Genomic DNA, 12,753 nt, shown 5'->3' with positions numbered 1-12,753 from the left:
ATTATTATTTTTTTTTTTTTTTTTACATTTACATTTACTTCTTTAGCTTCATTGGGTTGATATTTTTTTGCTTGGTATAGATTGTCCCTTTTTTTTTAAAAAAAAAAAAAATAATCATATTCGTATGGTACCTATCATCATTGGGCTCGTAAACAATAGTTCAAATTTAACCTGTATTATTGGGAAGTGTCGTTAATCTTGGTATTTTTTGTTTAAATTTAGAGGATAGGCTTTAGTCTTGTGGGACACTTCACGGCACACACTATATGTAATATATACAGTTTATTACAACCTGTTTTGTTTTTTTTTTGTTTTACTGAAATCGCAAGTTGGTTTCAGCAGGATTCTAAAAGGCAAATCAAGTTGAGATTTATTGCCAAAGTCTGTAAAATGCCTAAAACTTTTTCCACTTGTTCTATAATAGGAGGATATCTCAAAATGAGATATTGTTTGTTATTTTCATTTCAAATCTACGACAATCCACCTACAAGATAATATTATCAAGATGATCAGAAAAAAAAAAATCTTCGGTATTCATTATAATAGTTCAATTAACAAGAAAAATCAAAATATTGGTTCTTCATTTCCGTTTCCCACCCTTCTTCTTCTTGTTCTTTTTACTACCACCAGAGCTGGTACCAACCCTATTGTCACCACCGCCAGTAATCCCACTTTCTTCAGTAGTATGATCCGCAGATCCCCCTTGTGCCCCCTGGGTGGCCTGCTTCATCTTCTTCTTATCCTTCTTGCTCACCTTATAATAGGTACGGTCCTTCATTGGTAACCATCTCTCCTGGTCTAATGGTTTCCCTTCGGCAGCAGCCTTTGATGGATGTTGAGGGATCTTTCTAACACGTTTAGCCTTCTTCTTGAATATTTGGGCTGCCGCAGCACTACCAGCGCCACTAGCATATTCAGCAAGTACCTTATTCAATCCTTCGGTGGTGATTTGGGTGAAATCAAGCTCCGAAGTGAGTTCTTCCACAGGGATCAATAAAGATTCGGTGTCCTCTTGTTGTTGTTCATTAGTTAGTTCGGCTTTAAGAATCCCCACAAGCTTATCATTCGGTTGGAAGGCAAGCAAAGTGTCAAACACACTAATGATTTTCTTGTTGTTGGTGGATCTGGTAACTTCATCAGGATTGTTGACGTTTATGTTGAAGAATTCAAAATTGAGTTTCTTAAGGAAATTATATTGGAATTTATTGGTGATTTCAAACGACGAATAGTTTTCATAAACAATATCGTATAATTTTTGGAACTTTGTAAGATAAGACGTTTGGTTATAGGTTAATTGATACAAACTCACCAATAATGTGATGATACCAAAGTATGAAGCCAACAAGATCTGTTGAGTCTTTGGAATTGCCAAAAGCTTCTCAAGAAGCTGGATCCCATTATTCAAATGAGAGTTCAAGTTAGCGTCGGTTGAATGGTTAACAAGAAGCTGGATCGATAATAATGTACCTGCAATCAATTTCTTGGCTTTAGTAAGGGAAATGGAGTCACTATTGATTTTAGCAACTTGAGATACCAAGTAATTGTAAAATTGTTTAGGAACTCTTTGCCATTTCAGTTCTTCATCAACGTTCAAATCATCAAGAATGGCAATTCCGGATTCTTGAAGGCATGCCAATCCCAAAATTGTCAAATCATAGTTTTCATTATCGTCAATCACTTTTGTATCCAAAATTCTCTTGAAATCTGTGCTGGCAGAAGAAGTATCATAATTCAACTCTTTGGTGATGGAAACTTTCTTTCCAATTTTGAAATTGAAGATAGCTTCATTACGCTTCAATAAATAATATTGGAACTTCAAAAACTTGTTGTCCTTATTCAAGGCGCTGATCGCTTCGGTAAAGCCAAAATTGTTCAAGATGATACTTTCATCACCTTTGTTAGACACCAAAGAATAATAATTATTAAGATAAATCAATCTGAAAAGTTTAGCATCAGGATGAGACAACACCGATTCGAATTTGGCATGAAACTCCTGCAAGACTCTAAGAGCCTCTTCTTTGGCATTCAAGATCCCGTGAATATAAGAGGTTTGTAAATACATTGGGGCAACTTCTAAAAACACATCGAGTAATGATTCATTAGCATTATAGGTCTCAGCTTTGTCTTTGGCAGAACTTAAAAATTCCAATGCCTTGGTGTAATGACGCTCATTGAACTGCATCAACGACTCGTTAAATAACAAATCGTAAGAATCAGCCTCACTTGGGTCCTCATCCATAAGATTGTCTGGCTCGGACATTTCTACCGCGAGCAATTGTTGTTGAGAAGCAATCGCCTTACTGTTCACTGTAAGATCAGCATCATCCAAATTACTTAAATCGTTATTGATCAAAACATCATATACCGCAACAGCATTGTTATAATATCCCAACTTGTAAAACTGTTGCGCCTTGAGGTGCAATAAAGCCCTCTTGACCACAGGAGATTGAATAGTAGATAAATCAATTGTTTGGAAAGTTTCCTCGAATGCCTGGTTGTGATTCAACTTGTAGTGGACGTACAAGGTTTCAAACAGTAAGTAGTTGGCATCAGGAACCACACTTTTCTTAGATTCGTTGGTCTTAAGCGATTGTATTGTTTTCAAAGCGAGTTGGTATTGGTCATTCTGAATCAAGGTGACCACGCATTGTTGGAACGCTGAAATATCGAATTTGGCATTCGGTTGACGTAAAAGTTGGGCGCCCACCTCACAAACTTTTTGGAAATCCGATTTACTTTCGTAAAGGGCCAACTGGCCAAGGGCATCATTGAGTGACATGATACTTTTCTAAAGGTCCCTTGGGGTGTGTTAGATCTGGTACTCATTTTATCGTTCATTCGTGTTGTCGTTGGTGGATTTTTTTTTTTCCTTGGGATGGATCGTTGATGTTACCCGGGTGTGACAATGGGATGATACCAGCAGTTTGGGACAGAAGTGATAATTGGATCCTCGAAGGGGAGAAACAATTAATTGTCAAGAATTTTGGGTTTTTGTTTTTGCTTCTGTTTTTTTTTTTGAATTATGAAAGAATTAAGATTTGATAGAATGACACTGTTTTCTTTTTAATGGTAGAAACATTCGCTATTGGGGTTGAAATGTTGGTTACGCGATCTCGCTATGATTCAATATTTCCAGACCGTCATAACTGTATTATCAAAAACCTATTCATTCGCTTTTCAATTTTCCTAGTTTTGAGAGGGAAAGTTTTTCACTTGGATTAGATGTATATTACAATCAGAATGATCGTTTTATTAATTAATAGATCCTAAAATGTATGGTAATATCAGGAAAGTATTTTCTTATCATTTAGTTGTGAGGATTCTTTTCCAAATTTAGTCTGGCAGGCTGTTATTATATTTCCATAATTATATTTCATGAATTTTTGTAGGTTGATTTTTAAGGAAGACAGTATTCTCATAAGAAATAAGCATTCTCATTAGGAACTACGAGGTCATTATTATGTTGTTGTTTTTTTCTCAGGAATTAGTTTGGCATTATTATTTTTGTTCATTTGAATCGCATTGAAAATACTTTAGCATGAGACCCTTTTTACTTTCAGTGAAATTCTAATTTCTGTGAGCTGGCTCAGCCTATTTTAGTTAAATTCTAGTTTCAATGAATTAATTTATCTGTTGTTTATTTATTTATCGTTTTATCAATTTTGGTCGTGTGACGATTATGGGGAATTCACTTTGAGTTTTATACAGCACTCCCATTAATTAATTCATTATTTCATCTGATGATTCTGAATTATGGCTTTGGAATGCTCAAAAAACGACTTATTTGAGTTTATTGGATATATTTTACTAAACTGTAAAACAAACTTATGGTTACAGTCCAATTGAAGTACTTAGTTTCTAGGTGTGTACTTATGGTGGTAAAAATTTTCTGACTTTTTCTTTCACAAAGTATATTTTTCGTAATTAAATGAAGCAAGTCTGGCATTTTTTTGTTTTTATTTCTCGTAAATTGACATCTCTCTCTGGAAAATATCCATAAATAAGTCAATACTAAACAATCATCAGTCAAATAAGTCGTTGTTATAACACCCAATGGGTTACCATCAAGGATGCGTGTCAGAAAAAAAAAATGTTACATGACGCGACTATGGTAACTCCGACTTACCATTAGTTGGTACCGAGACATCATAGTACGACGTTTCAACTCCCCATTGTTCCTATACTTCTGAGAAAAATGAGTTAATTACTTCCCGTAGCTATTGATCATATTGTTGTGATTTATTCCAGCGTATTGATAGTTGTTATATTACAGCCGCGTGTTGAATGGTGCTATCACCGAATGATTTGAGAATAATCGCAGCAATATCTGCCGGGCTATGCTATATTATATCTAAATTGAGGTCAAAGATAATAAATATTGTTATAAAGTACGGAATCAGCCATCTATCCCTCTTCTTATTCGTGAACACACTAAAAAAAAAAAAAAAACTCCGGAAAATCCAAAATCTGCACCCTCGCATCGCCCTGCAATGAAAAACGGATCGCCATAATTAATAAAACATATAGCGCCACGCAATGCGATTCGTAAATATTCCAAAAAAGAAAAGAGAAAATATATAAATATATGGTTCAATTTCCTAGTTTCTATTTTCCAAAATGCTTAATATGGATCGCACATAATAACTAATTACTCTTGTCTATTTTGCTGGCCAAAAAGGACAAGTGTGAAAAAAACAAACCATGTTATCGTACAGTTTAAGCTTCCAGATCCTTATCCTCTTATTTCTTCAAGCCCATAATGTCCTTGGTGCCCCAGCCTATTTTAAGGCAAATGATTCTAGCTCTGATGGCTTAACAGAGCTTCCAGGTTATGCTCAAGAGCTTCTGAAAAGAACAACCACCACTTCAAGATACCTTGAGTCGGATTTAATCGTTGTTGGCCAATATGTGTTCAATAAAGTTCTGATTGGTACTCCTGGCCATTCGGTTGTTATGATGCTTGATACAGGAAGTTGTGATTCCTGGGTGCCCCTGATCTTTGGGATGGGCGCTAAATATACTCCATCCACTGATGGCCTTACTCTTGTCACCAATTCTGTTGGGAAATTCCTCAGCCTGATGATCAACAAACGTGGCTTATTTAGTGGTTTGCTTTCGGGTACTGGTTCTACCAACACAGTTTTGGAGGCGCTGCAAACAGGAACCGTTGCTTATTCTCTTGTTCTTAGTAATTTGAGAAATCTGACGTTGCAAGGTAGTAAATCAAGCGACATATACAGCTGGAATCCTACTCTTTCTTCTACGAAAAGTAATTTATCGGAAATCATGGATGAATTCTATGGAAGTGGTGAGAATATAAATTGGGCCCTTGGTGATTGGTTTAGTGACACTGTGAAGTTGGATCAAGGAACTTCTATTAAAAAAGCCGACTTTGGATGGGCTTACACAAGTTCAACATTCGGGATCTTTGGTGCTGGGGTAGATAAATGGACCAGCCACGAAACATGGATTGGGAGTTTGAAATCTCAAGGAACCATTGGTAAGAATTCCATTGGGGTGTTCCGTAATAATGCAGCGTATGTTACGGGTGAGACTCAAGGGAGAGTCTTATTTGGCGGTGTTGATACCAAAAAATTCAGCGGCGACATGGTGATTCATCAAGCGATCGCCGATTCCGAAAAATACCAATTGATGCTCACTATTTCCTCTATGAAATACGGGAAAGATGTCGTTTCTATTCTGACCAAAGAGACATTTATTGATACCGGAATGCCATTTATTAACGTTCCTGTGGGAACCAAGTTTGTTGGATTAACATACAATGCCGAACTCAACAAATATTTAGGGCCATGTCTCGCTACGATAGAAGCTGCGGAAGCTGAAGCCGCTGAAAACTCTAAGAAAGCCTCAACTACCGAAAAAGAAGAAGCAGAAGAAGAAACTGAAAAAGCAGCAGAAAACGGCTATGGTGCAGATTTGATCATCACTGTGGGTACCCAATCGATCATTGTTCCTTATTCAATGCTTGTTACCACGACAGGGTATGGCGACTATTGTGTCACTAAACTTATGGGAGGTGAAGATTTTGTGTTGGGGGCTCCATTTTTGTCCGCTGCATATGTTTATTATGATTATGAGTTGGATACCATCGGATTAGCCCAATCCAGTACTATTCTGTCAGCTCTTAAAGTGGGATCTGTCTCTGAATCCAACGTTGTGGTTCCTGGAGGTGCTGGATCGGTCATTGCTGGGAAAGGTCCGGTGATGATCACCAGTTCGACTTTTACTGTCGCCACTGCCACTGCCACCGGTACTTCCAGTGAGTCTTCGTCCGCTAGTGAAACAGATTCTGCTACCGCTACTGACTCTGTTACTACCACCGGCTCTGCTACTGGAACGGTCGCCGATGATTCCGCTGCAACTGCCACGACCAAGGCCACTAATTCAGCTAACAAGGAACTTGAAGATGGAGCCATTGAGATTGCTGGTGCCGCTGGAGCCGTCGATGCTGCCGGAGCAATAAAAAAAGCATCCAGCGGAGTGACTATTACTAGTGCTACCGCCACTGCCCAAGCCACAGAGGTTGCAACATCCGTAAAAATCGACACCACGGAGGCCGTTGGTTCCGTTCATATTAATACCCCAACAGTTTCCGTTCACATCAACACTCCTACTGTCGAGTCTGTTCATATTGACACTCCGACCACTACTCATAAGTCTACGAAAACCAAACTGAAATCCAATCTTGAAGAGGAAGAAGAAGAACATGGATTGTGAGCGGGTATTATCGGTTAGCAAATAGATATTTTTCATAGACTTTTCTTTTCTTTTTTTACGCCCTTTTTTTTCATTTTCCATTTTCCATTTTTCATTTTTAATTGGCAATTGTGTCTTTTTAGCTTTGCAATTCATCTTTCTATAGACATCTTGTTTTTTTTTTATCGTACCGACTCTATAGAGTACCTAGCTGTATCTCAACAACTATGTAAGATAAGGACGAATGTCCTGTAATTATAGCAACACCTCATCCAGGCCATTGCCAGCACTCGAAGCCAATCTCAAGCTCCGGCTCAGGCTCAGGCTCCCTGCTCTTATTGCCGGAGACTAGCTTGTTTTTTTGTCTGCATGCATCCTGGTCACCTTATCATTACATTTGCGAGAATATTCATTTTCATATTCTCATTTATGGTGCTTTCTATTTGCGTATATGGTTGCCGTGTCTCTCACCTGCTGCCTGGCTCGACAACATACATGTATCTGTAATGTATGATTTTCGGACTCCTGTGTCTCAGCTATTGTTTATTTTACTTTGATGCAACACGTCTGTATTAATTATCGGACTCCTGCTAGCTGTGAGCATTTTTGACAACTTCAACAGAAGGTTTAATAATGCGTGGTGATATACCCCAATAACCATGTATGACTATAAAAAGTGAGAAAAAAAAAGAAAAAATAGAAAAGGATATATAAATCTACAACCGCATACCCTATTGAATGATCAGGCATTAAGGATTTATGAATTGCAATTTCAGAGATTATTCACTATCTCAGCTTTTGCTTTAAGACATGATAGCTGACAGAATTCTGCAAGACCTCTCTGGTAAGAAATCCCAGAATGATGGAGGGATCAAAGAATATACACATGATCCTGAGTCCTTTATAGGTGAAAAACCCTCAGATAGCACAATGACTCAAGAAACCTTTGGTGTCAAGGATTTTGCGATTCCTGACGGGACATTCTGGGGTTGGATGTGCGTTTTCTCGTATTTCATGACCTCGTTCATTTGCTGGGGTGGTAATACTGCTTTCTCTATCTATCTATCAAACTATCTTCAACACAACACATTCCACGCATCAGCAGTGGATTATGCCGCTATCGGTGGTCTAGCTTTCGGAATAGGGTTTGTTTTTGCTCCAGTTAATACGTACTTAGTGGGGATCACTTCTGCTAACTTTGTGGTGTTTCTTGCAGGATTATTTCAGTTTGTCGCCCTATTTACATCCTCGTACTGCAAGGAGATTTGGCAATTGTATTTAGGTCAAGGGATCCTTATGGGGTTTGGGCTTGCCCTAGTATCCACTCCTATTCCTGTAATTATCCCTCAATGGTTTGAAAAGTATCGTTCGAGAGCTTTATTATTGGGTGCAAGTGGTACTGGTCTTGGTGGAATCATGTTCAATTTGGCTATTCAAAAGATTATTGAAGAATGGGGAGTTGCATGGGCTAGAAGAATTCAATCATTTATGGTTATTTCAGTATGTACTGTTTGCTCTTTATTGATTCGCACCAGAAATGAAAAAATCAAACCAGAATTCAAGCCCTTAGACACTAAAATTCTTTTTTCATTCCCATTTATTGTGATGTTATTATGGCTCATGTTCACTATGTTGGCATACGTTACCACTCAATACAGTATGACTAACTCTACGGTTGCCCTTGGTTATACAGCCAGACAAGGTTCCATTACCATTGTGTTGTTCAACGTAGGGGCAATAATCGGTCGTCCATCGACGGGGGTGATCAGTGATAAGTTTGGTCCAGTGACCACTGCAACCTTTATTTATTTCTTTGCATCCCTTCTCTGTTTTGCAATGTGGATTCCTGCCCGCAATTTGCCTACCATGTATGTCTTTGGCATAGTTATTGGCTTCATCGCAGGGTTCGTGCTTGGTGCCCTTCCTGCTGTCGTTCCTCGTATTGTTGGATTAAGAAAACTTCAAGTGGCATACGGTATGGCATATCTGGTTCTTGGGGCGTCTGGGGTGGTGTCTCCGGTGATCGGTTTATCCTTGAGGAAACATAAGGAGGCGCCAGGACAATATACCTGGGTGGCGATGTTTGCTGGGTTGTGTTTTTTCATGTCTGGCTTTTGGGCTTTGGTGTTGAGAGCTTATATTATTGCCAAAGACAAACTAACAGGCTTTAAAAATCCAGACCTTGGAGAAGATGTGCAAACGAAAGTACCAATGGCGATGGTTATAGAAAATCTCTTTACAGTGAGACATAAACAGAAAGTCTGAATTCCATTCTACGATTTGTTTTTTTAAGAAAAAATTTTTGTAAGCTCTGCAAAATGCGCAGGTGTTTTTGGAGCCTTTGCAATTTAGGTCAGATTGTAATCCATCCAGCCTTGGCACAAACAACAACAAAAATGCGCCCAACACGTGCTGGTGTATTTGTAACCCGCACAGTTTCCCAACATGACAATAACGAAAGTATCATCACCAGTGCCTAATCACATATCCATTGAATGGTGGGGTCTGTGATATACCTCAGTGAATAACAGCCAAATATTCTGGAACACATCCTCCTAAAGCTATTTTCATTACAACGCAGTTCACCGAGGCTTTATATATGAGTGTATATGATAAAAGAAACGTCAGACTTCTGTACACTACTTTTTTTTTTTTTTTGTTGTTGTCCTATTTACAGCTTGATTTGTCCATATTTATTTTCCTGTGTTGAGCAACTGCCAAATATTTCCACATATTATACCTGAAACATTTAAAGATACCCCTCCCACCTTTTTGACACACCCAAAAAAAGATAAACATCCAAAGTTACGATCACGGCAAACAATATACAAAAATGATAATCAAGGATCCCGGGCGTGAATGTTATCTTCTAGGAATCCAATCCAGTACTTCGCTGTCCAGTACACTTTCCAATGACAACCAAAGAGCCAATCAACCTTTAAAAGGTTGTTTGGTGGTCACACCAACGAAATCCATAACAGATACTACTATTGTATTTAATGATGACAATAATCCTTACTTCTTGACTGATTTAAGCACTTTGTCTTTTAGCGGGAATCATGAGAGGTGTACTTCATCGGCCAGTAATAAACATAATGAAGATAAATCGGGAATTAGGTATCATGGTGAAGTTGGAAAAGTGCCCAGCATATCTCCTAAATCCAAGGCAACAACTACAGAAAGAAGGTCAACTCGTTATCATACTCGACGCTTTAGTACTGCTATAAAATTCCACTCGCCCGTCTATTTCTCTGATAATCGCAAATGAGAAGAAAAAAAATAGCCGCAGAAATTTTTTTTTTTTCTTGGAGATATTCATTCCGGAATATGATATCTGTGACACACTAAAAAATGAAAGTTTAAGAAGTCACTGAATGAGTACTCTACACACAAAACATTTATCATTCATTTCTCTGTACCTTCGTGACTTATGCTTAGATGAGATTACGTGGGCTTGATTCCTATTATGCCTTTTTTATGATTTGCAATTTGCATATCCTTATTTTATTACCCAGAAGTTTGCTTTATCTTTCTACATTATTATTTTGTAGTTGATAAAGTTAAAAACACATTTAAAACTTTTTACTTCGTCGTCTTATTTAATCACACCACTACTTTGATACATTTTGCCGATATGATGTAGCCTATGTAAGATGAAAAGGAATGTTTCCACCCTTTCTACTACCTACAAGAAGAAATAAAAAAAAAACAAAAAACAATCCAACCCCTGGACTAGTCTTTCTCTTTAGAAAAGTGAGCCAACTTCAAAACTCCCATGTAATTATGAAAAGATTTTTCATTTAGAAATATTGCCAAGTTGACATTGCAATACCCCATCTTATCTTTCCATTGATTTCCAAAGATAAGACATTGCCATTACTTTGGAAGAAACACTTCACTCGAACATTCATTTGGTATTCTATTTACTGATAGATGGATACACTCTTAAGGATGTTCAAAATCAGTAGAGCGAGTCTCTAGATTAGTACGAAACATTCAAACCACCGGCAATGAAATGAAATGACTAACGATAACTTCTCTCCCCATACTGCAAGAGATCCGAGAAAATAGGGGGTGGAGCGGGATTTTATGTTGGCGATAGATATCCCTAGGGAAACCCCCTTGTGATTCAATATGACACCGTACATTGGTTGGTGGTGAATAGACTCGTTCCCAATTGTAAACAATATATATAGTGTTTCCATAATGTGAGGCTGCTAGACTATTTTCAATGAAGACTTTGGAGATGATTTCCAGATAAAATGGTACCAGTGATTGCGCATGCTTATCAGTGACGGAAAAATCACCGACATTCTTCCGCATAATTCAACTATATAATAACCTCGAAACTCCGAACAACAGGAAAGTTTCTAATTATTACAACTAACATAACTAACCGTTACACTACAAGCAAACAAATTTCACTTACCTCTATTCACAAACATGGTCACAAAGGTCTTTCACAGAAAATTGACAAGTCAGCCCCCATTGGCGGTCAAAGCTGAAGGTCCATACATCTATCTTGAAGACGGGTCCAAAATCTTGGATGCCGTTGGAGGTGCTGCTGTTACTTCTGTCGGTCACTCCAATAAAGAAATTATCGATGCTATCACTCAACAGCTCAACACTTTGCAATACGCTCATTCTTCCGCCTACACTTCTGACTCCGCTGAAAAATTGGCAGAGATTATTTTAGAACATCCTAGATACGCCGAGCTTGGGTTTGATAAAGCTTGTTTTTACAATTCTGGATCAGAAGCCAACGAAACCGCTCTCAAGTTGGCCAGACAATACACCGTCGAAAGAGGCCAACCCCAAAGAATCAATATCATTTCCAGAGACAGATCGTATCATGGTAACTCATTTGGTGCCATGTCTCTTAGTGGTCATAAAATCAGAATGAGAGACTACAAAGCAATGTTCGATGAAAGAAGATTTCATAAAGTTAGCACCCCATTCAGCTTCCATCTCAAGGAAAAAGACGAAACTGAAGAACAATATTGTGCCAGATTGATTAAAGAACTTGATGATAAATTCCAAGAAATCGGCCCTGATACCGTGTTGGCCTTTTTCGCCGAAACCATGAGCGGTAGTACTTGTGGTTGTGCTTTACCACCCCTTGGTTATTTTGAAGGGGTCAAGGCCGTTTGTGAAAAATATGGGGCCTTATTGGTCACTGACGAAGTCATGTGCGGTTCAGGTAGATTGGGATCCTTTTTCGCTTGGGAGCAATTGGCCGACGAAGCTGACTGGCATAAACTCTCTCCACACATTTCCACTTTTGGTAAGTCCATTGGTAGTGGGTATCTTCCATTATCTGGCCTTGTGGTGCACAAAGATATTGCCGATTGTCTTGAAAAAGGTAGTGGGAATTTCATGAGTCGTCAAACCTACCAAGCCCACCCAACCGCTTGTGCTGCCGGCTACGCGGTTCAAAAATACGTTAAAACCAATAACCTTTATGACAACATTCAGAAAATGGCGAAAAGATTGGAACAAGGGTTGCAAGAAAGCATTGGTGGGATGGAAAGTGTCGCCGACATTAGAGGGAAAGGGATGTTTTGGGCGGTGGAATTCATGAAGGATAAAGAAAACGGTATTCCTTATGATCCATCCTTGAATTTTGTCGATGTTCTTACAGAAAATGCCTGGAAGAACGGTCTTGGGATCATGCCTTGTCATGGTACTATTGATGGGGAAGCTGGTGAACATATCATTTTGGCACCAAACTTCAACGTCGATGCGCAAACTATCGATGAGATTGTGTCCCTTTTGAAGAAGTCGCTTATCGAAACTGAGGCAGAATTTAAATAGGTAACACAAACTTATACATACAATATTTATTTTATAGCTCTTTAATATATTGGGATAATTAGAAAATGACGTTTTATCTGGTAAGCCTCTATCACGTGGAGCTTATCAAAAAAAAAAAGTGTGAAGCGGGAAGGATCATCAAAAAAAGAACGCTTCTTCCTCTTTCCAATACCAATTTTATCAACATTCTTTCTGTAGTTCTGGTTTCTCAATAAAAATACA

At 38.3% G+C, this 12,753-nt stretch overlaps 5 protein-coding genes across 5 annotated transcripts; 4 read left to right on the top strand and 1 right to left on the bottom strand. All coding sequences in view use genetic code 12, as the record gives it.

Annotated features, from left to right (window-relative positions):
• Positions 1–580: 580 nt before the first annotated feature.
• Positions 581–2,779, bottom strand: SRP72 (signal recognition particle subunit SRP72; the record flags this gene model as incomplete). Its single annotated transcript, XM_064994209.1, has 1 exon — positions 581–2,779. The coding sequence occupies one exon, from the start codon at positions 2,777–2,779 to the stop codon at positions 581–583; it is 2,199 nt and encodes a 732-aa protein (XP_064850281.1).
• Positions 2,780–4,701: 1,922 nt separating this feature from the next.
• DASC09_006050 (uncharacterized protein) lies at positions 4,702–6,738 on the top strand (the record flags this gene model as incomplete). Its single annotated transcript, XM_064994208.1, has 1 exon — positions 4,702–6,738. One exon carries the CDS (start codon positions 4,702–4,704, stop codon positions 6,736–6,738), a length of 2,037 nt encoding a protein of 678 aa, XP_064850280.1.
• Positions 6,739–7,527: 789 nt separating this feature from the next.
• On the top strand, positions 7,528–8,982 carry DASC09_006040 (MCT family MFS transporter; the record flags this gene model as incomplete). Its single annotated transcript, XM_064994207.1, has 1 exon — positions 7,528–8,982. The coding sequence occupies one exon, from the start codon at positions 7,528–7,530 to the stop codon at positions 8,980–8,982; it is 1,455 nt and encodes a 484-aa protein (XP_064850279.1).
• Positions 8,983–9,550: 568 nt separating this feature from the next.
• Positions 9,551–9,985, top strand: DASC09_006030 (uncharacterized protein; the record flags this gene model as incomplete). Its single annotated transcript, XM_064994206.1, has 1 exon — positions 9,551–9,985. One exon carries the CDS (start codon positions 9,551–9,553, stop codon positions 9,983–9,985), a length of 435 nt encoding a protein of 144 aa, XP_064850278.1.
• Positions 9,986–11,160: 1,175 nt separating this feature from the next.
• On the top strand, positions 11,161–12,531 carry DASC09_006020 (uncharacterized protein; the record flags this gene model as incomplete). Its single annotated transcript, XM_064994205.1, has 1 exon — positions 11,161–12,531. One exon carries the CDS (start codon positions 11,161–11,163, stop codon positions 12,529–12,531), a length of 1,371 nt encoding a protein of 456 aa, XP_064850277.1.
• Between the last annotated feature and the right edge of the window lie 222 nt (positions 12,532–12,753).

The sequence above is a fragment of the Saccharomycopsis crataegensis genome, assembly GCF_037102585.1.
Source record: "Saccharomycopsis crataegensis DNA, jcf7180000000072, whole genome shotgun sequence".
Taxonomy (NCBI): Eukaryota; Fungi; Ascomycota; class Saccharomycetes; order Ascoideales; family Saccharomycopsidaceae; genus Saccharomycopsis; species Saccharomycopsis crataegensis.
The sequence above is the reverse complement of the archived record's forward strand: the minus strand, read 5'-3'. Positions and strand labels throughout refer to the sequence as shown.